This window comes from Lotus japonicus, chromosome 4 (assembly GCF_012489685.1).
Source record: "Lotus japonicus ecotype B-129 chromosome 4, LjGifu_v1.2".
Lineage (NCBI taxonomy): Eukaryota > Viridiplantae > Streptophyta > Magnoliopsida > Fabales > Fabaceae > Lotus > Lotus japonicus.
Window position 1 is genome coordinate 71,099,313 of NC_080044.1, and position 27,454 is coordinate 71,126,766.

The 27,454-nt window shown below is 39.9% G+C and overlaps 3 protein-coding genes across 3 annotated transcripts; all 3 read left to right on the forward strand.

The window, feature by feature from the left end:
* The first annotated feature begins 3,411 nt into the window (after positions 1–3,411).
* LOC130714904 (probable enoyl-CoA hydratase 1, peroxisomal) lies at positions 3,412–5,347 on the forward strand. The gene is made up of 3 exons (XM_057564881.1): positions 3,412–3,953; positions 4,048–4,330; positions 5,094–5,347. Exons 1-3 carry the CDS (start codon positions 3,547–3,549, stop codon positions 5,190–5,192), a joined length of 789 nt encoding a protein of 262 aa, XP_057420864.1. The 5' UTR covers positions 3,412–3,546; the 3' UTR covers positions 5,193–5,347.
* Positions 5,348–8,992: 3,645 nt separating this feature from the next.
* LOC130713286 (putative ubiquitin-conjugating enzyme E2 39) lies at positions 8,993–9,964 on the forward strand. The gene has a single exon (XM_057563065.1). The coding sequence runs from the start codon at positions 8,993–8,995 to the stop codon at positions 9,962–9,964; it is 972 nt and encodes a 323-aa protein (XP_057419048.1).
* A 7,145-nt stretch (positions 9,965–17,109) lies between these two features.
* On the forward strand, positions 17,110–18,069 carry LOC130713287 (putative ubiquitin-conjugating enzyme E2 38). The gene has a single exon (XM_057563066.1). The coding sequence runs from the start codon at positions 17,110–17,112 to the stop codon at positions 18,067–18,069; it is 960 nt and encodes a 319-aa protein (XP_057419049.1).
* The last annotated feature ends 9,385 nt before the right edge of the window (positions 18,070–27,454 follow it).

Here is a 27,454-nt window from a genome sequence, read left to right on the forward strand (position 1 = left end):
ACAGATTTATTTTCCCAGATGGAGGCACCGCCCACCTGTTGCACATCCAGTTTTCAGTCGTTGCAGCAATGTTATTATCCAGGAACCGAGCCACTTCATCATGCTCATGGCAGATGCGCCTCCATGCTTCCTGAATCAGCCATGGCGAGGTTTCAAAAACCATATTATTTCTCCATTTCCAGATTCCCCATAAACACATCATGAACTTCAAGCCATCTGGTCCCTGCGCTAGTCTTCGAACCCAGTTCTGGCAGTCGCTATCCATAAATCCCCTCCATCGCAAGGCACCCGCCATCCTCCAAATCTCTCTGGAATGCGGACAATCTCTCAGGCAATGGAGAATGTCTTCCACCGCCGCTGAACACCGGCCACAGTTCGGCGAATCCGCCATATTGCATCTGAATCTGTAACGATTCACCTGGAAGGAGTTATGCAATACCAACCAGATAAACAATCGAACTTTTTCAGGAATTTTCAAACGCCAAAGCCATCGCCAATCCCCTTGAGGTGTTTAAGGATGAGGGAGGTTTGGCACTCCGAGATATGATAGGATGCTAAAATCATATCATAATATAAAATCTTTCCAATGTCCGCTAGGCTTATTGGTTTTAATTTTGGGCATGTATATAATTGTAGAATTCTGACTCGTAACTCGGCTTTGACACTTCAAAACAACTTCCCTTTTTTTTTTTGCTGCATTGGAAAAACAAAACAACTTCCTTTGATATAAAAAAAATTAATACAAAATAATTATGTTTATAAAATTAGTTTTATTTAATAGATAACAACTTCCTTAGGAGAAAATCTTATTCGAGCTAGAAATATCCACATTACGGCTAACTCTTTTAGTGGGTTTTTTTTTCCATCTTCAAGACTCGAATTCAAGAACTTTCTTAAGGAAATGAAACATGTATCACTTGAATCAACCTCTCGTTGAAACGTAACCAACTTCTAAAATAATTTTTTGTATGTAGTTCGAAAACTAAATTATGAGACGATAATTTTTTTTTGTATTTAATCTTGCATATAATTTAAATTAAGAGAGTCTGAAACATCTACATCATGATGAACAAGGATCAATCATTGGAGAGTACAATTTATCTTTCCGATATAAAAAAGGTTCCTCTAATATGCACCACTTTTAGAGTGGTGCAATTTTACACCACTTACTTTGACCGGTTATAGCAGGTCAACACATTATTATTTTTTTAAAAAAAGTATCATTAGAAATTTGCTATATATTAAATTTGTTTAAAAAAAGATATGTTGACCTGTTATAGCAGGTTAAAAAAAGTGGTGTAAAATTACACCACTTTAAAAGTGATGCATATTAGGGGTCACTTATAAAAAAAAATTGATTATTTCATATTGCATACATGGCATCTCTAAGACTTGCCATTTTATTATTTAATGTTTCATAGCATTTGATATGAATTTGTCAAATATGACATTACATTATATTTCATGTCAAATTGGGCACTCCTCCTGAACCCAAATTGTCAGTGAGCGTGATATCTTTTTGATGACCTACATGATTTACAATCAAGTGAATGTCATATTAGCCGGTTAAGATGACAAAAACAAGATCTTATCTTGTCCATTAAGTGAGTCGAGTAAAATTCATGATGACTCCATTAAGACCGAGCTCCTCAATCATATGTCCATACTCTCTAAATACATGTTTTATTTTTTAATTACATAAGAATTACTCATTTTTATCTATTCTTATTATGTTCTTTTTGAATGTTTTTATTCATTTTTTTCAAGTCAATTGAGGAAAGTGGTGTTACCCTTTGAAGGATAATTAAGGAAAGGAAAGGGGTAAATGGTCACATTGGTCCCTGGATGTTCACACCGACTTCAGAATCGTCCCTGGATGAATTTTATTAGGCTCGCGGTCCCCAGCTGTGGCAAAAAATAGTCATATTAGTCCCTGACGTTAAAATCCCATAACGTCCGTTAACCCAATTAATAAAAGTCAACATTATATTTCTAATTTTCTTTCACTTTGGTCCCTTTCTTCTTTCTTCCACCCTCTTCACCCCCCCTTCTTCCATCATTTTCACCAAAACCCACCCTCCATCATGCTTCAGAAACCCAGAACGTAAACCCACAATCTTCACTTCCTTCATCTTCATCTTGTTCATCTTCACTTTATTCATCTTCATCCCCTTCTTCCATCATCTTCACCAAAAACTCCTCCCCTTCTTCATCAACCCATTCCCCCCCCCCCTTTTTTTTTTTCATATCATCATCATCAACACTCTTCTTCTCCTTCTTCAACCAACCATGCCCAAACCTTCTCTCCCAGATTTAACACAAACCCAACTCAGATTTAACACCAAATTTACCCTCCTTCTCTCCTAAGTTGGGTTTGTGAGTAACATTAAAATATTAGACGATGTATGGGTTGTTTCACTGTTACAATTCACCCTAACATGTGGAGCTCAATCAATAATTAAAATCAAAAACTGCCTTGAGCTTCTTCACTTCACAAAACCCAGATCTGCTTCTTCTCTTCTCCACCCACAAAACCCATTTTCTCTTCAAAACATATTCTCTGCATCAACTCTCTCCTCGACTTCCCAGGCTCAACCACAGCCACCGAGCAGGACCTCGTCCACAGCTGCGTGTCTCTCGCTCTCTCTATGTCTCTCTCTCTGCTTTGTGCCCGGGTTTTGATTTTGGTTATGGTGACGGTGTCGCCGGCGAGTTCTCCGGTTGAGAGTAGGATCTGGGTTGCAGGTTTGAAGATCAGGGAGGTGACCTCGTCCATATATATGTTTTGCAGCGTGAGAGGAATCAGTTGAGGGAGATAGAGGCGGAGGAACTGGTTGACCATGGCGGAGGCGGAGAAGCCTGAAGTGTTGGAGGCTGTGTTGAAGGAAGCTGTGGATTTAGTAGCAAACCAGATCTGAATTTGTTTTTGCTTTTTTTTAGAGTAACATTGAATTTGCTTCACGGGTAGTGAGAGAGAACAAAATCTGGATTGTGGCCGGTGGGAACAAGAGAATGCGGTGGCAATGTTGTTAGGGTCGGAAACCCAGAACGTAAACCCACAAACCCAACTTTTTGGGTTTCTGAAGCATGATGGGGGGTGGGTTTTGGTGAAAATGATGGAAGAAGGGGGTGAAGAGGGTGGAAGAAAGAAGAAAGGGACCAAAGTGAAAGAAAATTAGAAAGATAATGTTAACTTTTATTAATTGGGTTAACGGACGTTAGGGGATTTTAACGTCAGGGACTAATATGACTATTTTTTACCACATCTGGGGACCGCGAGCCTAATAAAATTCATCCAGGGACGATTCTGAAGTCAGTGCGAACATCCAGGGACCAATGTGACCATTTACCCAAAGGAAAGTGTTGTTACCCTTTGAAGGATAATTACTAGACACGTCATTTTTTGGTTCTATCCTATCGCGTCACGCACTTCATTCCTCAGAAGTCAGAACAACCGATCCCACCACCGTTGTACTTTAGAACTAGAACATCCATCAAAACCCGGCCAATATCCATCAAACCGGAACAAACCAACTCGGCTCAAACATGGACCGGTCACCGGAGAATCTCATCCTTGTCAACCGCGAACCGAACGGCGTCGCGGTGGTCACGATCAACCGCCCCGGTTCCCTGAACTCGCTGACCCGGGCGATGATGGTGGACATGGCTCAAGCTTTCAAAAGCCTGGACCAGGACGAATCGGTGCGGGTCATCATATTAACCGGGTCGGGCCGATCATTCTGCTCCGGCGTCGACCTCACTGCGGCCGAGGACGTTTTCAAAGGCGATGTGAAGGACGCAGAGAGCGACCCGGTTATACAAATGGAGCGGTGCCGGAAACCCATCATCGGAGCTATAAAGGGATTCGCCGTCACCGCTGGATTCGAAATCGCCCTCGCCTGTGATATCATAATCGCCGCCAAAGGATCCAAGTTCTTAGACACTCATGCTAGGTTCCTAATTCGTACTCAATATTTGTTTACAAAAATGATTGGTAAACACAGATCTTTACGGCGATTTAGTTTTGTTTTGTGATTTTGATTGCAGGTTTGGGATATTTCCATCATGGGGTTTGTCTCAGAAGCTTTCACGCATTATAGGGGTCAACAAAGCACGTGAGGTGTCGCTGACAGCCACGCCTTTGACAGCAGAGGTTGGTGAAAAGCTGGGTTTTGTGAACCATGTTGTTGAAGACGGTGAAGTGTTGAAGAAGAGCAGAGAAGTTGCTGATGCCATTGTGAAAAATAGCCAAGACCTGGTGTTGAGGTACAAGTCGGTCATCAATGATGGCCTCATGCTGGATCTGGGTCATGCTCTTTCCCTTGAAAAGGTTAGTATAAATGTGTAATGACATGGTGATTCATGTTGGCATGATTCTCTGGTTTTTGGCTATGACATGTTGTTATTGATTGGTGCTGTGAATGTTTTAATTTCTCAGCAGATATCTGTCTTGCAAATATTATGTTTGGATTTACTTTCTAGAATTGATTCTAAAGTCATAATCAATTATGGGGCGAAGCTTCGGTGCCATTTTTGATTATAGGGAAGTAGAAGTTGATCTGAACATCCTATTAGTTATTCCCTCTTACTGCTGTGAAGAGGATCTTCATGTTAAAGTTTCATAACTTTTTATATTGAAATTTTCTCATTTCTACCTATTAAATAGGTGGGTCATGTATTTTCCTCTTGTAACCAAAAAAAATAGGTGGGTCATGTAAATATTTATGAAAGAGCGATAAAGACAAAGTTTAACATATAAAAATCATGAGAACAGGACATGAACTGATGAAAGGAATAATGAGGCTATTGCTATTTGTTAATGTTACTTAAGCAGTTGAAAGAAATACAGGGAGCTTAAGAGCAAAAGCTCATGGCCTAAAATCTAGTGGGTATGTTTTTGCAGTAACACCATTTGTTGAAGACCTAACTTGTTTGAAATATTGGGAAATTATCTGAAAAGATTGTCTACCAGCAAATTCTAGTTTCTATCTGATCATTGATTTATTTTGTGTCTCTTTTTGCTTTGAGTTTTACTTGCACAAACTGTTTTTGTGCAACCTTTGATTAACTTCTGTGCTGTGTCCGAATTTTAGGAGAGGGGGCATGATTATTATAAAGGAATGACAAAGGAGCAGTTTCGGAAGATGCAGGAATTCATTGCAGGTCGAAGCAAGAAACCGTCCAAATTGTAGGTTCTTTACTTGCACTGATCTCTCATGCTGTAAAAATGTGTTGCTCCCCAAAACTGAGGTTTTACAAGTTAATACTTGTGATAGTATTATGATGAAATGATGAATTATAGGTGTCATTATAGTTACTTGTTATGAAATTTTTAATTTCTGAGCTATTTGTCCCGGGATTGTAATGAGTGTTTCTTATTGGTTTATTTAAATCTGTTTTTAATTCTTTTTAAACGAAGAAATAATTTTCTTTTTAGTCTAACTTACCATGATTTCTGTCAAATAATATTGTTAGTTTTGTGTTCTCGCATTTCTTGCTTTTTCCTTTTGTAACATGAGCATGTTTGTTAGTTACGATACAAAGATCTCTAGACATCTCTAGCAGGGGTAGCAAAATGGGTGTTCCAAATAAGTTGCAGTAGCTAGTACCTGTCCATTTGTGTTGCACGCAACAAGACCAAATCATGCACCAGCTCCGTCGGGGGGAAGGGTAGCTCATTTGGTGAGTTAAGGGGAATGAAGGGATTTGCAGGGTGAAGGGTTAGGGTTCAAATTCTGGCGAATGAACTAATTTACTAACAACTAACATTTGTCTATAAAAAAAATGCACCAGTTCCGTCGCACAAAGAAGCGTCAAAATTATTCTTTGTCACATTGCTAGTGGTAGACTCTAGGCATCGGGTGTGTGAATTGTGATCTAAGTTCCCCTGCAGCGAAAATAAAATGTATTTGGATTAAATTGAGCTAAAATGGTTTTTTTCGCACTTTAAAATGATTTTAGTGCAACTTTCAAAAGCGAAAAAAAATACCGAAGATTACGCTAACGCCTCACGAACAAGGTGCCACGGTAATCATCCGCCAACAGAGGAAGGGTGGCTTGCGGAGGGTCCTCAAGGAGCTTCAAACGACAAGAGCCGCAAGCGCCATCTTTAGCCAAGAGATCAGCAATAACATTGCCTTCACGGAGGATGTGCCGAAATTTAACCTGTCAATCAACGCACAAGAGATCATGGATCAAACCAACAATAGCTGCATACTGATGGAAACGACCGCACCCATGCTGAACAAGAGACAGAGCCAGCTGAGAATCGGAGAACACAAGCACTCGACGCGCACCCTTGGACCAACAAAGACGCAACCCATATAACATGGCCAAAAGCTCCGCCTTAAGGATCTCAGAAATACCAACAAACGCAGAGAAGCCGTAGCACCATTTACCCACGCAATCCCGGACCACCCCGCCAGCACCAGCTCGACCGGGGTTCCCAAGGGAGGAGCCATCGACGGTGAGAGCCACCCAACCCTCGGGAGGCGGTTGCCACTTGACCCAACGAGGATTAGTAGCACTCGACGGAGGTCGTTGGAGCACCTTAAGCATCGTTGCAGCGTGCTTTTACGAAAACAACAGAAACCCTAAGCCTCTTTTCACGAAGAGAAGAGAAGGGCGAAGAGATTGAAAAAAGAGAGGGGAATATAAAAAAGTCAAACTACTTTTCAATCTTTGCTCGAAGTACACCCTGTTAATATCAACAGATTTGGAAAAATTGCCAAACTATAATTTAGTAAAGAAATTAAAAAAAAAATCAAAATGTAATGAAATAGCATGTAATCCTAGAGTTGGGTTAGACAACTTTTTTTTTTTTGAAATGAGGTTATACAACCTTTTTTTGAAACGGGAGGTTATACAACCTTTTTTTTGAACATGAATTGAAATATTATTAAATGGTAGGCATAGAAGCCAATAAGTCATCATGAAGTAAAGGGAGGAGACCCGGAGCCTCCTCTACCCAAACAACATCGTTAAGAGAGGATGCATGCACAAGGGAAAATTGTGTAACCCATAATTTTTATTTTAAAAAATGCCTCTTATTTTTATTTTTATCCTATACTATTGCCACTATTATTGGATCCATGATAGGATTCTTTCGTCCGCTTCTCCATGCTCCCATTCATAGTGACACTGGTGGAGGGAAGGATTGTAGTTCACAAGTTTGGCCGTAGATTTTGCCTGCGATGGTGTTGTTCATCAGATTCTCATGGCAGACATGAAGGTGAATTCATTTGAATCGGAAGGAATACTGAGTGACGACAACACGTTTCTCTCTTGTATCGTGTTTTAAATGCTAAGTACAAGGATGGGTTGTATGTGAAGGAATCTGCTTGGTGGCGTGATGTGAAGCATGCTTGTTGTCCGAACTTATTGAATTGGTTTGAGGAAGGGGTTAGTAAATCAGTTTGAGGGTACACTACTCTGGCTTGAATATTGGACAGATCATACCAACTTAGGGATGTTTTTTATAGGCTTTATAATTTGTCTAGGCAAAAGAGAGCTATGGTTGGTGACTGTGAGAGGTGGGAGCAGGGCTTATGGCACTGGTGTCTGTCTTGGCGGCGAGCGGGAGCAATCTTGGCTATTGTCTTTCTTACAAGTTATTGGTTCAGTCCCTCTTTCAGAAGGCATGGCGACCAAGTCCAGATGAGATTTATTCAGTTAGCTCTGCTTATGCTTTTGTGCAGCTCCTTTGTTGGGTGGTTCAGATTTGACATTTGAGCTTTCTCCTTGATCGAATTCTGAGCATGGATAATTTGGTGAGACGCAAGGTTCTTTTAAATGCAGAAGCAGCTTCTTGCAGGTTATGCTTGGGGGTATGGAAACTGACCACTATCTTCTACAGTCTTGTGCTTGTTCCTGGTGGGATCAGTGCTACAAGTGGTTGGGATTTCGATTCAATTCGAGCTCATTTTTTGCAGTTTAAGTTTGGGTGGAATGAGTTTCTGCATTTGGGTATTTTGTCTATTTGATTTGCCACAGTTTGGACAATTTCGGAGATTAGGAATGGTTTAGTATTTAGAGGGGAACCTGTTTGTTGGTCTTCTGCTTTGGAATTGGTCAAATGGAGATCTTGGCAGTGGAATATAGCTAATATGAAGGATTTGATTACTCTCTTTTCGAGTGGTCGACAAGTCCGGTGACGTGCGTGTGCTCTGTGTAATTGAGCTCTTTTTTATTGGCCTTGAGCATGAGTTTTGTGGGTTGTTTTTGTGTAGGTTGGGAAATTTAGTTTGTCCTGGTTTTCATGCTCTTGTTATGCTCTAATTGTCCAAGCGTTTGGTATGCTGGTCTTCTAGAGTATTTTAGTTTTCTCTAGTTTTTTTTTGTTCTTTTCCTCTTCTTTTGTATTTGGATTTAACACCCTTGTGCTAAGTGTGAATACAATATTTGGCTTATCTAAAAAAAACGTTTCTCATCCTGCTTACAAGATAAGAGCATACTATTTTGTTATTTTAGAGTATAATCAATGTATTTTTTCTTATAATTAAAAATTGTGTAGATTATTGAAAACATAAATTGATCACATGATAAAGTGTGTGACATATTGTATTGAAAAAAATGTGTTATTTTTCTTGCTATTTTAACTTATCCAATAAGAGGTGGTTTAAATGATTATAAAAAAACTTGGTTAAATTAGTTTAATCTGTGTTTTCGAAAAAAAAACAAACTTTAATCTTAAGTGGATCACGTTAAAAAAAATTCTTTAAGTGGATCAATGATTTTTCAGATAGGTTTAAAAAAATGATATTTAAGATGGGTAGATTAAAAATTACACATAAATCTTAAATTTTAAAATTCAAAATGTGATGTGGCACAAAACTGCAAAATTATTGGAGTCAAAAGTTAATGAACAAATACCAAATACTACGGGTGAAGTCGTTTTGGCACTCATATCGGATCGGAGTTTTAGTTGAGAAAAACGTAAAGCTTCACCCGCTCATCATTCTAGCTTTTTCTTCCTCTCCATCGAAGATCGAATATGACAACGACGAACGAGTTTAGGCGCTTTGATGTGGCTTCCGACGACTCAGATCACCACTATGGCGGCAGCGGAAACAACAACATTACGCGCAACACAAAGAAGAGTATTATGAAGGAGTGGAAAACCCTGGAGAAAAATCTACCTGAATCCATCTACGTTCGAGTCTACGAGCAGCGCATTGATCTCATGAGGGCGGTGATTATAGGGGCCGCTGGAACGCCCTACCACGATGGCCTCTTCTTCTTCGACATCGCTTTCCCCTCTGATTACCCGAACCACCCGCCCAAGGTCCACTTCATCTCGTTCGGCCTCCGCCTCAACCCGAACCTATACACCAGTGGCTATGTTTGCTTGAGCCTCCTCAACACGTGGACCGGGAAGAAGAACGAGTTGTGGGACCCATCTGTGTCCACGTGTCTACAGCTCCTTATCTCCCTTCAAGGACTCGTTCTCAACGAGAAGCCCTACTTCAATGAGCCAGGTTCCGACACGCTCGGTCGTTTCCTCGTTAATGGCTCGTCACGTTCCTATAGTGAGTACGTGTACGGCCTCACGTGTAAGCTCAACCTGCATCTTCTTTGGAGGCCGCCGAAGAACTTTGAGGCCTTCGTCAAGAGCCACTTCCGCGATCGTGCGGTAGTGATTCTCACCGCATTCACGGAGTACGCAAATGGACGTGAGCGTATCGGGTACTATAGCGCCGACACGTCCTCTTCGCGTCCGCGAAAGCATAGGGTTTCGCGGACATACAAGAGGTGGATGCTGGAGGTTTACCCTTTGATGGTTGATGCATTTGAAGGGTGTGGTGCTTCTTTGGATACTTCCCTTCGCAGCTTGGTGTTGCTATCCGAGTCCAAGAGCAAGAAGATTAGTACAATCTGGACGAAAGCGATGGCGCAGATAAAAAATGCTTTTACATGGAAGAAGAAGAATAATAGAAAAGAAATTACTAGGGAGACGTCTGCATGAGCCCTTTGGTTATTATTGTTACGTTTCTTTAATTTAGTTTTTATTCTTCTTCCTTCATGGCTTTATTACAAATTAAATAGGAAAGTTTGTATCTGAACTCTGAAGTAACCTAGTTAAGGTAATGTATTAATTACAATTGCTTTTTCATTCTTAACTTCATCTGTCACTTGTGACTGAGTGTATTGTGCTATTTGGACTTGGTGGTCCAAGTTTTGTATGTCATTTTCCCATTATCAAAAAAAAAAATTATATGAAGTGTTGTGTGTGGTGGTTCACATCACCCCTTAATCACAATGTCAAAAGTTCAATCCTCCCCTATAGATATAGAAGTACATTTTTTGATCGATCATCTAGAAGACTAGAAACATGCACTCGAACTCAAGACCGGAAGACCCTAAGCTATAGTTACAACTTCACATATTTTTTTTAACAAGAGGAAGTTATAACTTCACATAATCTAAGGTCTAAAGTCTAAGCGCTCGGTCATAACAAATAAAAAATCTCTAGAATTAAGCAATAAGATTATTAAAACCTCAACATGGTGGAAACATGTTATATGTTACAAGTAACCCACTTATATTGATAAAATGGCATTTATACAAACTGGAAAGATCATCTTACTCACCAAGCTAAGACACCAACTATATCTATATATGGAGACTATAGAGTATAGTCTATAGACACTACAAGAACGCTGAAGAATCACGACGGTAGATTGGTTTTAATGGGTGACACTGAGCAACATTTAATTTTGTGGCGGCTTTAGAGGGTAACGGCGGTCACTACAAAAAAAATGCTTTTTGCGGCGCTTCTGGAAGCATTTTGCGGCGGTTAAAACCGCCGCAGATTGTATAATGAGGCGTTTCCTTAAGCGCCGCAGTTACGAGCGTCGCGGGGCATTCTGCGGCGCTTTTGACCAACCGTGGGAATAACCGCCGCAGAATATAGCGGCGGTTAAAAGCGCCGCAGAATCTTTAATTTCTTCCGCCTCTATTTTGCGGTGGTTTCTAACCGCCGCAAAGTTCTAAAATGATTATTCTCCCCATTCATCAACAATCTCTATTTCTATGACCAACGTTCTTGGACCAGTTCCAAGGTATGAATAATGGATAACAAAAAAAGATTCAACTACCTATAGATAATATCATCCCAAGAGCTAAAGTACTCAAACTGAGTTTTCAACATATCTATCTTTTGAACCAAATTAAAAGCTTGCTAGAAGCTCCACATTTGTGTGATTTATAAATTAGAAATATCATAACAAGACACAGGAGAAAAGACTTACATGCAGAAGACTGCTGGCCATCATTGGCTTGAACACATTGAGCTCAAAATGACCATTTGATCCATCCACTGCGATAGGAACATGGTTTCCCATGACCTGAAAGACATGAATCATAATACAAATTCAGAAATAGCCAGTTACCATAAAATTCAAAGTGTGTGACCTTATTACAAGTTATAGAAACTGTTTGCCAATCAGTACTCCATAAGTCATAATATCAAAGTATTTTAATAAAATGAAGTGAAAGATGTGTACCTGTGCACAGGCCATTGTCAAAGCCTGGTTATTATTAGAAATCGTTATTATCTAGTAAGAATCTATATGCACAACTTTATAAAATGTGAATAAAGATAAAAATAAAAAAGTAACTGATAATGAAGAACAGAACCTGCTTTTTGTAGGAAGAAATATAACAAGTTCCATTCTGAACTTCAACTCCGTCAACTTGCCTAAGTGGAGGAAAAAGTAATGCAGATTGTGAAAGTACACGGAAAAGCAATGCTACTGCAGCATCAGCAACTATATATACCAGCTCTCATGGGCATTGCAGTCCCTATTGCAAGCAAGAAATGCAAATGCATCCAATTTCTAGGAAGCTGCATCATTATATAAATGAAAAGAAAAAGCACCAGTTAGTTGTTTTCAAATCTTCTATGACGTTTCTTCATATGAAAACATCAAAATGCACATTAGTGTGCCATCTTGTAGCTAGTAATCCCACTGCAACGTACATGTATAATGTTAAAAATCTCAAATAAGACCAATGGTAAAATCTAAAAATTATCCCTCCTATCCTTTCCTCTCCAAACTCATCCATATTATTTTAGGTGTAGGAGTTAAGTTTTCCATTCTCCGGTCCAAAAATCTAGCAACTGATCCACACTTGCAACTTGCCAGAATATTCACTAAATGAGTAAAATACCAAATTCCTTATAACATCCATTGGTTCAAATATTACAAGAAACAACTTCATATAAGAGGGGTATGCAGAATTGATTCTAGAACGACTTAAGCATGATTTCTCAAGGTATACAAGACTTAAATTAAGACCAGTAAGCATGATTTCTCAAAGTATCCATGACTTAAATTAAGACTAGTAAGCATGATTTCTCATATCCATGACTTAAATTAAGACCAGTAAGCATGATTTCTCAAGGTATCCATGCATGACTTAATGAAAGCTCATGTGCATATACAAAATCAACTGGATAGTAAAAAAAGCAAAAGACACAGTTCAGAAACCACTTCATGAATAGAGGAAAATCAACCATGACATAGATAACTGTTCAGAAACCACTCATGATACACAGTTCCAATGCAGTACTTGCTTGAATTCTAACAAGCTACTAGCCTACTACATAACCAAAAATGATCCAAGATATTTCTTATAAAAAAAAAAGCACGAGGAAAGGGGGGGGGGGGGACCTACTGTTCCTGCACTTGAGTCGTGTGATCCATAATGGAATTTGGGGATAACTGGATCATCAAAGCTAGCATATCTCTCTTGAAATTTTTTCGGACGATCTGGGTTCAGTGCACCAACAGGCTGAATCATATCAAAAGCATTGATTATTAAACAAAACAAAAACTTTTTCCTTTGAACTGACTAAAGCAACATTCATGAACCTTTGAAAGATCTCAATAAGAAGAAGGATTTGAAAGATCCAAACTCTCTGAACTGTAATCAGAAAGAATCCAGGGGAAAACAGGATACAGCCAAAAAGAAATAATAATGATGAAATAAATAACATGAAGATATGATTGAAGAGATCAATGATAGAAAGCAATACACTAAGAAAAAAGACAAGACAACCTGCGTTATATCATTATAATAACTAGGCCCAGCCAGTGTATTGAGTTGCATTAGATACTCAAAATTACTGATCTGCACAACAGCATCCAAAGATTAGGAATAGAGGTAGTCCAGTGCCAAGTGAAATAGATTTATGTTTAAGTTTCCTTTTAACAACTCATAGTCTTGAACATGTTAGTACTTTACAGCATGTTTTGCATGCATTGAGTTTTTACAACTCCCAATGAGTCCTCATATGTAAAATGGGATAAAGCTATAATCTCAATACCAAAGCCACAGAGTTCATGCTAATAAACTGAATTTATCTGCCATAAGAGCTTATACATAGGTTTCACAGATCCAGACACCCTTTATGCAAAATCTCATTCAATCCCAATGTCAATTTTTTGACAGGATAAAGCTAAAAAATCCTATTGAAATTTGGATGCATTGTATATCAAATGACAACTTGGAAATAGGAAAAATTGCCAATCAAAGGATCAAACAGTTTCAAGTCTCAAGCTATAAAATGAAAATCAGTAAGACATCACACCAGCTTTGTCAATTTTAGCAGCAAGAGATCCTCCAATTAGAAAAGCATCATGTAACCACAAGCTAGCCCAATAAAAAGCAAGACAGATATGTGATGCTGCAGTCCTTCCTTATCCTACACAAACATTTGTCCATGAAAAATAAGTAGAGTCCTAAAAATGCAAAGAATAAGCAGGAACCAAGCATTTGATTTAGCTACATCTTCGAAGACGCCAAAAATGAAATGATTGGTTCAACTCTACTACTACTCAAAGTTGAATGCTCCCTTACCTACATACCCATGGTCATGAATAGCTGCATAATCTATTAAAATAACTTTCAACATAAGTTTTTACAACACCAAGCTAAATTGCAATCAATTTTTCACACACAAACAAAAAAAAGACTGAGGATTTAAACTAACAAAGAAACAAAATAGCATAGGAAAACCTTGTTTCACTCATTCAAGCAACCATGCTAACTAAATTGGAAAGGCAAACCCCAATTGAGCTTAATGTCCAAAACAATTAATCAAAACAAAAATCTTCTCAATAAAAAGCACCCAATCCAGCAGAACATAGAAATAAAAAGAAAATCAGCTTAGTTTTCAAGTGAATCATAGATCAAGCCAAAACCAAACCAAGTAATCTATCCATATGCCAGCAAAAAAGAAAAGGAAACAACGAAAGTAAACACGTTTTGACATTACAAAGAAAGGGGGACAGAGAGAAAACCAGAATTCCTTATCAGAATTGCACCTGCAACTTCAAAATTAAGAAGTTTTTTCTTCCTTCCTGTATTAATCTTCCAACATCTGGAGATGATTATTCAGAAATTAATCTAAATCAGAGGCAAAACGAAGCATAAGGAAACCCTAGAAAGTGACGAATTTTGTAAATAACTGTTTGTAAAGAGAGGAGCGAGGGTTGAGTTTCTAGGGGAGGAGCGTGGCCATGGAAATGTGAAGAGCATCCCGAAGCTTCGAGAGCCTATCGGCGAAGAGGTGCCTCTTGAATCCAGGCTCCACAATCATCACCGACTGCACTCCATACTCCGCCGTCGAAACCTCCGTGTCGCAGTGGTACTCGACGCAGTAGTGGATCTGAAACCGCGATTCAACGAGAACCTGAGGGTTTTTGGTGGCGGCGCAACGGCGGCGAGGTGGGCGGTGGTTCGCTGAACGACACGAAGGAATTGGTTCGCAGAGGGCGTGAGAGCGAGTGAGAATCGCGAGAAAGAGGAATTTTTCAACTAATTATATGCTTTTCTTTTTCCAATTTACAAGTTTGACCCTTTAAAAGCCGCCGCTAAATGAAATAAAACCGCCGCTAAATGAAATGAAACCCCCGCAGTTATAAAAACCGCCTCGGGAAGCGCCGCAAAGTGACTTCTAGCAGCGGTTTTCGTTGAAGCGCCGCAAAATGACCGTCGCTAGAAACCAGTTTTGTTGTAGTGGCGGTTATGGGTTTCCCTTTGAAGTTGAATTCTTCCTTTGTATGCCACTTCGTGGAACTTGTCATCATCCTCCTCTACTTTGGCCCAAAGCCTGAATCCCATAAATAACAATTACTATAACAGGAGCAAGAAGCTTGCAACTTCGATCAATGCATAGGATATAATAAATGAACTATGAATTAATTAGATGTTCATTAGTGTAAGTTTTGCAACTCTAATTATGTTAATAGCTGTTACACTACAGAATAAATTAATACGCCAATTGTGGCTGTTAGTTTTCCTATATTACGCCTGTTGTGATCGACATAATTTACATGAATGGCGGTTTGACCAACCGCCATAATTAACCCTGTCATTTGGTATAATATGTTGGTCTACACTAAATCGCCACAATAATCGACGTATTATACAAATTATAAAATGATGGACGGTATTTGCAAGAAAATTAGAAAACGGCGATCTAAATTGCCACGAAATATTCGTATTGGTTTTCAACATGAAAATAGCGTCGGTTTTTTAAATTGTCGTAATATTTAGCATATAGCGGCTGTTTGTACTGCATGTAATGTAACCGATCTAATATATAGTAGTAGTTTGAATTACCACTAATATAAATTTAATTTTCTTATTAGCGTGTAGGAAAACCATATCAAAAGGAAGATATGAAATCAAAATAAATAACGAAAACAAAACCTTACACGTACGAAGGCTAAGTAAGAACACAGTGAAGAAGAGATTGAAGACCAGGACGCAGATCGAAGTCGAGATTCTAGAAGAAGGGGTATCGAGATACTGGAAGAAGAGGGATCGATATCGATATTGAGAACGAGCCTAGTGGAAATTGAAATTGAAAGAGCTTGAGAGATCTTGAGATCTAGAAGAAGAAGAGAGATTGAGACGAGGTAGTGGAAAATGGAAACCCTACATTATAAAATAAAAATTATACTACGTCGGTTTAAACCGACATTATTTACAAAGCCCGACGTATTATTTTAATTAGAAGATTGTGGTGGCTAACGTGACCAGTGTAATATAAATATAAAACAATTGTTTTCTTGAATTGTCGCAATACGACTGACTGACGTAACTATAGCCAATTTTTGTAGTGTAAGTTTCGTAAGTGTTTGATGGTGATTGGTTTCAAAAACAATTTTAGCTCCAATTCAATGGTGAAAAATAAATAAATAGAAGGCTACCTGCGGTTATTGCCCCTCTAAAAACTTGACTCACATTTCCTTTGCAGCGGTTATAACCACCGACATATTTTCGAGACTACATTATTTTCGTTTTAATGAAGGTCCAAGCTGCCACCAAACTAATGTTTTATTTCTCTGGATTTTTGGTAGCTATAGTTTGATTTTTACAATACCCCTTTTGTTTCAGAAGTGAAAAGTATTGCTAGTCATTTGTCAATTATTCCGTGTATTGTGATTTGTGAATGATTGCAACAATGTTTATCTTTAAAACTTTATATTCTTATGTCTGAGCTAATAAAAAAATCTATTAGTTCTTTAAAGGTTGATAATCATTCAAACACTATTCATAAAGGATTTTATTTCATGCTAGAAGCACCACGGTGAAACTATTGTTCTTGTACAGTTGCTGGGTCTGTGGGTCAGTGTTAATTTAAACTTTTTTATGTTCAATTTAAACTTAAATGTGATAAGTTAATTTGGTTAAGATTCGAATTGAAAAGATTAAGATTAATCCAAGAAGCTAGAGTAAAGGATAACTAATTTAAACTTTCTTACATTCAGTTTAAACCTTTTTTTTGTGAAAGTCAATAGATTTCGTTAAATTTCGAATTGAAAAGATTAAGATAAATCTAAAAAGCTAATAGTGAGGAAAAACTAAGTTAAACTTTCTTTACGTTCAATTTTTTTTAAAGAACGTTCAATTTAAACTTAAGATTTCGTAAGATTTGAATTGAAAAGCTGAAGATAAGTGGAAAACTAGGATAAGCCGTGTGCAATATTACGGGAGAAATAGTTTTGGCACTTATATATATGATGATATGAGAGAGTTAGTTGAGAAAAAAAAAAAAAACCTAAAATCTAAAAGCGCCTCAGTTCTTAGCTTGCCATGGAAGATATGAACGAGTTCAAGCAGTTTGACATCGTTTCCGATGACTCAGATCACCACTTCCGTGATCGCAGCAGTGGAAACAACATTATGAACAACACAAAAAAGAGTATCATGAAGGAGTGGAAAATCTTGGAACAAAATCTACCAGAATCTATCTATGTTAGGGTCTATGATCAGCGCATTGATCTCATGAGGGCGGTGATTATAGGCGCCGCTGGCACACCCTACCACGACGGCCTCTTCTTCTTCGATATCGTGTTCCCCTCTGATTACCCGAACAACCCGCCCAAGGTCCACTTCATCTCGTTCGGGCAACGACTCAACCCGAACTTCTACCCTAACGACACCGTGTGCCTGAGCCTCCTCAACACGTGGCGTGGGAAGAAGAATGAGAAGTGGAACCCATCTATGTCAACGTGTCTGCAACTCCTCCTCTCCCTTCAAGGACTCGTTCTCAACGAGAATCCCTTCTTCAATGAGCCAGGTTTCGCCATATTCACCCATGACTTCTTTGATTTTTTGCCACGTACCTACACTGAGCTCGTATACCGCCACACTTGCTATATCAACATGCACCTCCTCCAGAAGCCCCCGAAGAACTTCGACACCTTCATCAAGAGCCACTTCTGCAATCGTGCGGCGGCGATTCTCGCCGCATTCGTAGAGTATGCGACTGGGCGCGTGAGGATCGGGTACTACGGAGCCGGCTCATTGTCCTCTCCTCCGCATAAGGTTTTGGTTTCGCGGAGGCACAAGAAGTGGGCGCAGAAGTTTTACCCTAGTATGATTAATGCGTTTGAACGCTGTGGTGCTTCTTTGGATACTTCCGTTCGCGACTTTGTGTTGTTGTCCGAGTATGAGAGCAACGAGAGTACGATCTTGACGAAAGTCAGTGTGCTGATAAAGAAGGCTTTCACGTGGATGAATATAAAAGAAAAGTGGGGAAAATTTGATTGAGTAGTATTCTTCATTCACTTTACTTCCTCTTTCATTTCTACTCATCTTCTCATTCTATCTCTTTTTTTTATTCCTATCCTTTTATCTATCATATTTCTCTTATTTCTTCTTTATCTCATCTTTATGGAAATATATTTAGTGTGTGAAATTATTCATTTTTTTTTCAAAAGTGATATTTTTTTAATTCTTAACTTGTGCACTTGAGTTTATTGTGCTATTTGGTGGTTTATGTTTTGGTTGTTGTTTTCCTTCATTCATTGTCAAGAAGAAAATTTCAGTTTTTGATACAGTGAAAAATTATAAGAACAACTATACATTCTCATGGTGATCTTATTCTATAGATTCACATAACTCTTCACAATTTTGGTACTTTAATAAGATAAAATGAAAAACTATTTACAAAAAAAATAAATTACTGAGATACGCCTCCTTTGAAGCGAACTCGACACGCACTAATTAGGGTGGTAAAATGGGCTCGATTCATCGGACCAACCCATCAACTCACATAAATAAGATGTGTGGGTGAGATGCTGGACCCTTCAACCCATTTTGACCCATCCCACCTAACTCATTTTAAAAACTAAACGAGGAGGTTAACCCATTGGATCGACTTTTTAAGAAAAAATTTAATTTTGTTTGTGTTTAACCATTTCAAAAAAATAGTACGTTGGTCAATTATCCACTCTCATAGCTTTTATTTTATCAAAAAAATTAGTTATATATATGTTTGTGAGTATAATTTGTAAGGGAGAGGGTAAAGTATTAAATTGTGGCATACGGGTAGGATGTATAAACGATCACAACTTTATTCTTCTAGACTCAAAGACGAGAGAGATAATAACTACCTGTTGAGAATAAATATTGATTGAACTCAATTGCCGTGGGTCGTTCACTTTTGAAACAAGTTCAATTAAAATGACATGAAGACTTTTAAGCTAGCTTTGAATTATGAGAAGTGTTCAATGATTTGAAGATTTGATATATTCCAAGTTGAAAAGCCAAGAGGAGATGAATTTTTGACTTTTGAGTGGTTTTTAATTAAATGATTTAAAGATCTGGCATGAGTTGAAAATTTAAATCATGATAAGTGTTGTGTTTGTATATATTATATATGACAGTTTTCTCTTCTCAAATAACTTTTCTTTACCTATTTGGCGGGTCAACCCACAAACCCAACCTAATATGGGGTGGGTGAGATCTCAACCCAACCCAACTCACCCTTTCCTTTGGGTTGGATGTCGAGTCGGGTTGACCTACATTGTCACCCTACGTTTAACAGGTAAAAACTATTGCTAAATATAATTCTTAATTATAGCTGCACCTCTATTTAGACGTCAGATCGAATATGCGCAGAAAAGTGTTTAGAACCCACATTAAGGAGGAAAAAAATACAACAATATTTAGTGGCAGTTGAAAACCGGGCCACTAAAATGCGTTTGTCAAATGGATGACTACATGATGCTGGGTCTCAAGATCATTTTCCAATGCAAGAACTCTTTCCCCCTTTAAAATGCGTTTGTCAAATGGATGACTACATGATGCTGGGTCTCAAGATCATTTTCCAATGCAAGAACTCTTTCCCCCTTTGTTTATTTCAAATAGGCTTAAATACTCTAAAGGCCCCTGTAATTTAAAAGGGAATCAAACCTGGTCCCTAAAAAACTTTTGCATCAATCCTGGTCCCTAAATTTTTTTTTTAATTCAATTAAATCCAAATTGGCTCAATTGCTGATGTGGCTACATTTTCTCTCACTAGCCATTTCCACGTGGCTTTTAACATTTTTTTAAAACCAGATTTATTATTTTTTTATTCCAATGTCAGAGTTAATCCCAACTAAATACTCATCTCAATTGAAAAATTCTTAAAAGCTAGAAATCAATCCAAACTGGTGATATATGCTACATGAGTTCAATTCTATGTTTCTACATGAGTTAACAACAAAGCATACAGTTCACCTACCTGAGTGTTTTCACGCCCCTTCTCAGCCTCAACCAAGAGCCTCTCCGCTTCAGACTCCGACACCTTCTGGTGCAACACATCGGTGGGAAGATCCAAGTAACACCCACCGGGTCGACCCGACATAGCCCGATCAAGCACCCGCGCAACGCAGCCGGGGATTTGAGAGATATCAGTGGCCTTCACGGAGAGCTTAGAGAATGGCTTCACCGCTTCGATCTGGTCCAACTCCTGGAAGTCACCGCGGCCAGCATCAGCCTGATCGCAGGAGCCGGAGATCATGATAGCAGGCCAGGCGTTAGCCATGGCGTTAGAGAGGCCAGCGAGGCCGTGGACGCAGCCGGGACCGGAAACAGTGAGGTAGACGCCGGGGCGGGCGGTGAGGTAGCCGTAGGCGGAGGCGGCGTAGCCAGCGGACTGCTCGTTGTGGAAGGCGAGGAAGCGGATTCCGAGGGGGCTAAGATGATTAATTGGGATTAATTGGGGTTGGGATGATATTATTAGGGATTAACTATGAGATTGGAATAAAAAAATAATAAATCTGGTTTGAAAAAAATGTTAAAAGGGCTAGTGAGAGAAAATGTAGCCACATCAGCAATTGAGCCAATTTGGATTTAATTGAATTAAAAAAAAAAATTTAGGGACCAGGATTGATGCAAATTTTTTTTAGGGACCAAGTTTGATTCCCTTTTAAATTACAGGGGCCTTTAGAGTATTTAAGCCTTTCAAATATTTAAAAGTCTCCTTTCTCTTTTTATTTCTTTCAGCAGCTGCGAAAATAGGTATGTTAAATGGATAACTGCATAGTGATGTGTCCGAAAATCATCTTCCAGGACAACAACTCTTTCCCCTTTCTTTATTTCAAAAAATATTTAAAAATCTTACCCATGGTAATTTTACTCGGCTCAAAATTACAAAAACAATTAAATACACCAAAATATATATATATATATATATATATATATTTAAAAGTCTCCTTTTCTCCATTTAACTCTCCCTGTTGCTCTGTTTTTTTTATCAAATATTTTTTTGCTTTTATACTGGTTCCCTCCCTAGTTCAAGTGTGTTATCAATGGAACCCCCTTTTTTTTTACAATGGCATCCCCTTCAATAATAATTATTATAATTATAACTTCACAGATCTACATCTACGATAAAAAAAAAGTTATATTTTCATTTTTATTTATTGATTTTTTAAAAATAAATTTTCTCGTTTTTTGTCTAATTAAATAAAATCTAAGACTAATTTAGGATGATTTAAACATTACCCAAAGTTTACCAAAAAAAAAGGATGATTTAAACTAAACTTTTCTTTTTGAAATCGATTAAAACTAAACTTGAAATTTTTGTCCCCGTAGGATAGCTCAAGTGGTAGGAGCTGGGGGACATATGGGTTGGGTAGGGGAAGGTCCAGGGATCGATTCCTGACGGGTGCGATTTATCTTTCCGATGTACCAAAAAAAAAAACTTGAAATTTAAAATTCAAAGGTATAGGACAGAGTTGGATACTGATTTAAACTAGATTTATTAATTTGTCCTTGAATAATAGTTCAAGTGGTAAGAACTTGGGACATAGAGATTTGAAGGGGAAGGTGCAGGGTTCAATTTCTGACGGGTGCAATTTAAATTCCGATGTATAAAAAAAACTAATTTTATTAATTAATATAATATTAAATTGTATTGTTTAAAATTTCTAAAACATTAAACTTGATTTTAATTTTATTAAATTTTAGTACCTTTTGATACGAGTTACCATAAGAATCACAAGTTTGATATTGTCAGGAATTAAAAGTTAATTGTTATGGTGGTGGCACAAGAAGAAGGGAAGGTGGCAGCACGTCGAAGGAAGCGACACGACGTAGGCAGCTTTGTGGCTGCGACTGCAATGGTCGGAGATGGCTTCGCACTTCGCATGTGAGAGTGAGATGGCTTTGAAGGGTGTGAGTCAAACGACACAAAAGTGAACTAAATAAGTGAATTGGTGCCCGAATGAGAGGGGAAATTCGGCTTGTAAAACACCAGTAGTTATATATGTTCACGTTCATGGTTCAGTTTAAATTTCATTTTCTCAAATTAGGAATCCGAACTGAATTCATTGAATTTCTCATTCCATAATTGAATCCAATCCACGAGTCCATTTCATTTATTTGGATTCAGCCGGCCGGCCAAGTTATTCGGCTCGTGTGCACCCTAAATGGAGAGTTAGTATTTCATGTTGAGTGGGATCAAGATGAAGAGTATGGCATGAATTATTTTGTAAGTAGTAAAAAATGAAATATTTAAGTGGCGCAACATGAATTTGGACCTCTACAACACTCATTATGATTAATTGAATGAAGATTAGACAACAAGACCCGATATGCACAAACTAAAAATTCGAGAATCAAATTTTTTTTTTTGAAATCAAATAACATTAAATCAAAGCAAATTCGGCACAGATGCCAATACATCATCCCTTAAAAGACTAGACAACCCCGGAGGCCCCTCCTCAATCCAAACAGAGTCTGGGTAAGAAGAGGCGTTCCTAGCAAGGTAGTCAGCACAAGAGTTTCCTTCCCTACGCACAAAGGTAAGATCAACATGATCAAAAAACACCACTAACTTATGACAATCCTTAATAATGGAAAATAAATAAGAGTTTCCAGAAACTTTCTTCCAAGCCTGTTGTAAGAGCAAACAATCAGTCTCAAACTGCACTCTCCTGAACCCCAGCTGAATAGCTAAATCCATCGCCCACCGCAAACTAAGGGCCTCCGCTACTGTAGGAGAAAGCACCATTATGGGGTACTTTGCTGCAGCTGCGAGAACCTCACCTGCATGGTCTCTCGCAACAAGACCAAAACCCGCAAACCTATCCTGTCCAACGGCTGCGTCCACATTCACTTTGACCACGTTCTCCGCCGGTCTCCGCCACCTCTTCAAGTTGTCCTTCTCCTGTGATGCGGCCAATGTGAAAGGTAGAGTTGATTGGCTTACCAAGCTAGCTGCACGATCCAGCACCCCCGCAATGCAAAACAACTTTTCCTCAAAAATGTGCTTGTTCCTAGCCTCCCAAATGGCAAACAAAAAACGTTGCACGCATGCCACCACCTCGAGATCCATGTCCCGGATCACCATAGTCAAGAAATCCACCATCTTCAAGCCTGGATCCACGCGAACACCCATGGGACTTGCAAACCAGCAACCTCTAGTAATATTGCAACCCAGAAACATATGATCCACCATTTCATCCTCAAGACCGCACAACGGACAGCTAGAATCAACATCAACACCTCTCTGGCGAAGCTTTGTTCGCACCGGAAGGGCACCTGTACACACACGCCAAGATACCTCCCTAACCCTGGGCATAGAGGGTGCTTTCCAAAACCGCTTCCAAAGCGTTTGATCAAGCCCACGAGAGAGAGAAGACGAGGGAGAATCCTGGGCTACCACCTCTTGAAGAAACTCATAACCTGTTTTAACTGAGTACAACCCATCTGCAGTCCCTAACCAAAAGAGCTGATCTGACTCAGGCTGGCGAGGGAGAGGGACAGACATAATCCGAGAAGCTGTAGCTGGACAAAAAGTCCACTCAATCAAAGGAACATTCCAACCCCTGTTACCTGAAAGCATGAGATCCGCAACCTTGGTTAGGCCTAGTTCATCAACCACATCCTGTCGAAAATTTACTGGGGGACCATTAGCAAGCCAATTATCCTCCCAAATTCGAACCCGAGAGCCCTCCCCAATCCTCCAACAACTACCCTTCTGAATCATAGCTGAGGTTTTTAATATGCTACTCCATGCATAGCTCGGTCTGTACCCTTTCTTAGCACACTCCATCCTACCGGAGCAGAAGTAAACACTTTTGAACACCTTACCAAGAAGGGAATCAGGGTAATTGTAAATACGCCACCAATTCTTAGCCACAAGGGCCAAATTAAAGGATTTGAAATCCCTAAAGCCAAGACCCCCAACATGTTTGGGCTGGCACATAGTTTTCCATTTAACCCAGTGAATACCACACTTGGAGGCGTCTCCACCCCAGTAGAACCTGGAAATCATGCTCTCAATCTCATTACACAACCCATCAGGTAAAACAAAACATGACATAACATACGATGGAATTGCTTGCGCCACAGATTTTATCAACACCTCTCTTCCAGCTCGAGAGAGAGTTTGCTCTTTCCAACCCTTCAATTTTTTCCACACTCGTTCTTTCACAAACCTGAAAATTTGAGTCTTCGATTTCCCAATGATAGTGGGTAAACCTAGATACTTGTCATAGCTATCCACAGCCTTAACTCCCAACAAAAGTTGTAAATCAACAAAACAGTTCTCTGGCACATTTCGGCTAACTGATAACATAGACTTCTCTAAATTAATTTTTTGCCCAGAGGCACGTTCATAGGTGGCCAGAATGTTTTTTATGCACTCTGCTTCCTGAACCGTAGCCCGAGCAAAAAGAACACTATCATCTGCAAACAAAAGATGGGAAATTACAGGTGCAGAACGAGAAATTTTAATTCCATGCAAAGCAGATGTTGAAATAGATTTCTGGATCAAAGCAGAAAAAGCTTCACCACAAAGGATAAATAAGTAAGGGGAGAGAGGGTCCCCTTGTCGCAAACCCCGATGGGGTGCGAAAGTCGGTTGCGGATTCCCGTTCAACATAACAGCAAAATTAACTGTAGTGACACAATTCATGACTAAATTAACCCAGTGAACTGGGAAACCCATGTGAGTGAGAACACTTCTCAAAAAGGGCCACTCTACCCTATCGTACGCTTTTGACATATCAAGCTTGAGAGCCATCATGCCACTGCGACCTGAAATTCGTTTCTTCATGTAGTGAAAGCATTCGAAGGCAATTAACGCATTGTCTGTTATTAATCTGCCTGGGACAAAAGCACTTTGAGCTTCACTAATTAAGTCATGCAAAATCAATTTCATACGATTGGCAATGGTTTTAGAAATAATCTTAAAGATCACATTGCACAAACTGATAGGCCTATATTGATTTGCAAACACTGCTTTTTTAACCTTTGGTATAAGAACAATTAAAGTTTGATTAACCATACCTGGTGAGATATCTCCCTGAAGCACTTGTAGGCAGAACTCTGAAATATCATCCCCAACAATGGGCCAAAACTTTTGGTAGAAGAGGGCCGGGAAGCCATCTAAACCTGGAGCCTTGGTTGGGTGCATCTGAAATAGAGCCTCCTCCACATCCTCCCTTGTAAAGGGGGTCGACAAAATCCTCCTATGGGCATCAGTGACTCTGCCATCTACCAGTGTCGCCACCTCCTCAATCCCAGTTGGGTTACAAGTCGAAAAAATTTCCTGGAAGTAACTTGTAAGGACTCTAGCAATGTCTGCATCACGCACAAACTTTCTCCCGTTGTCATCCTGGATCTCCTCAATCAGGTTCCTCTTCCGTCTTTGGGTCGCTTTGGAATGGAAAAATTTTGTGTTCCTATCACCATGCTTTAACCAGTTAGCCCGCGAACGCTGGCTCCACACTATCTCTTCCTGCTTTAGCAAAACATCCAAATTTTTCTCTGCTTCTCTAGTAGCCCTCACCACTTGCTCAGTTTGAACCTCCTCTTGTAACCTTTGCAAAAATGCTCTTGCCTCCTTGATCCTCTTAGGTAATTCCCCATACTTTTCCCGCCCCCAAGAATCAAGAGAGCGACCAACCAGATTAATCCGAGAGAGAATGGAAAGGTTTGTGTTACTCCACCCCTCAGAAATGATTTCTGCACACTCTTCTCCGCTTTCAAGCCAGACCTCCTCAAACCTAAACATTCTCGTTCTGTGCCGCTGAGTCTCAGTCCTTCTTGACCCACAATGGAGAACTACTGGATTATGGTCCGATTGATGTCTGATTAAATGGGACACAGAAGAAACTGGCCATAAGTTCACCCATGCCTGATTAATTAAGGCATAATCCAAGCGCTCATCCACTCTACCTGGCCCAACCCTGTTATTAGTCCACGTGAAGGAGGGACCAGAAAAATCCACCCTCTGAAGCCCACAATCTGCACAAGCTTGGGTAGCGACCTGTAACCGCGCTAAATCAGGCGGGGCACCACCAAGCTTGTCAGACGGGGAAAGTATATCATTAAAATCTCCAATACAAAGCCACGGTATCGGCGCCATGGGCCTAACCGAACGAATCATCTCCCACGTTCTATCCTTGAGATGCAACTCGGGGAAACCATAAAGCGCATAAACCTGCATAGGCACAGTCACACTGTCCGAATGGACTACAGTAAATAAAATGTGATGTAAAGATGCATTAATTATTGTTACCTCCACCTCTGAACGCCATAAAAGACAAAGGCCTCCTGCTCTGTTTCGACCACACTGGACAGGAAAGATATTTGAGAGTCCTCCCATCCCACGATGCCTCTGCATCTCAAAAGAGAAAAGCTTAGTCTCCATGAGGAAGACTATATCGGGAGCTTGTGAGTGGATGAGCCCACGCAAGGCCCTAACTGCCTCCAGGTTCCCAAGCCCGCGGCAGTTCCACGACAAAAGCCTCATAGAGGTGGGCGGGACCGCTCCGCGGTCGCCGCCAATCCCAATCCAACTGAATTTTGTCTCTTCAAAGGCGGGGAAATCCCCGTGTCACGTACGCCAAGCGATGAAGAGGACCCGCTTGACCGCTTCCTCTGGTTCAACAAAGGATCCTTTTGTCCATCCCTCTCATGCATAGTCAGCCCTGTAATATTACCTCCATCATGCTCATGTTCCTCACCCAAAAGATCTTCATAAGTATCACCATTCTCATCCTCCTGTTGCTCATCAAACCAGTCCTCGTCACCATTCTCATCATCCACAAGTGGTGCCTTGCCGTTGTTGTCCTTCACGGCATCCCTATTTCCCGCCTCATTCACATGCTCTTGATTCACGTTCACAACAACACCATGCACATCACCTTGGCGCGCACGGTGTCGCTGGCGGTTGCCATTTTCCGCAGCAACCCCCTCGGCAAAGTTCCTCTGTTGAGCACCACGCTTTCTACCTCCGGAAGCCCGTAGCCATGCCCCGAACCTTTGAGGTTCACCAGCAGCGGCCCTGGGCAGCCCACAGTCACGGTTAATGTGGTCAATATGGCCACACCGAAAACAGAAATCATATAGTTTCTCGTACTTGAAGATCGCCTTGATCGGTTCTCGCCCCGGCACGGCCACCATCTGCCCCTTACGAAGGGGTTTGTTCAGGCTAACCCATACTCTGATACGGAGGCCCTCTCCATCCCGACGCTTGTCCCAATCAAGGAAGCCATCAAAACCTCTTGCCAGCGATTTTGCTACTGTTTCCGTACGGTATGTGAAGGGAAGGCCATGCACTTGCACCCAGAAAGGCACTTGAGACATAGGGACCTGACCTGGGTTAATGCTCACATCATACTTGTTGAGAACTACCATGTGCCTGTTGAAG

Bases quoted from the DNA above. Each gene is read 5' to 3' on its own strand.
- LOC130714904 (XM_057564881.1), top strand. From the start codon at position 3,547: ATGGACCGGTCACCGGAGAATCTCATCCTTGTCAACCGCGAACCGAAC. The intron at 3,954-4,047 runs GTTCCTAATTCG...TTTTGATTGCAG, and splicing joins TTCTTAGACACTCATGCTAG to GTTTGGGATATTTCCATCAT. The intron at 4,331-5,093 runs GTTAGTATAAAT...TCCGAATTTTAG, and splicing joins ATGCTCTTTCCCTTGAAAAG to GAGAGGGGGCATGATTATTA.
- LOC130713286 (XM_057563065.1), top strand. From the start codon at position 8,993: ATGACAACGACGAACGAGTTTAGGCGCTTTGATGTGGCTTCCGACGAC.
- LOC130713287 (XM_057563066.1), top strand. From the start codon at position 17,110: ATGGAAGATATGAACGAGTTCAAGCAGTTTGACATCGTTTCCGATGAC.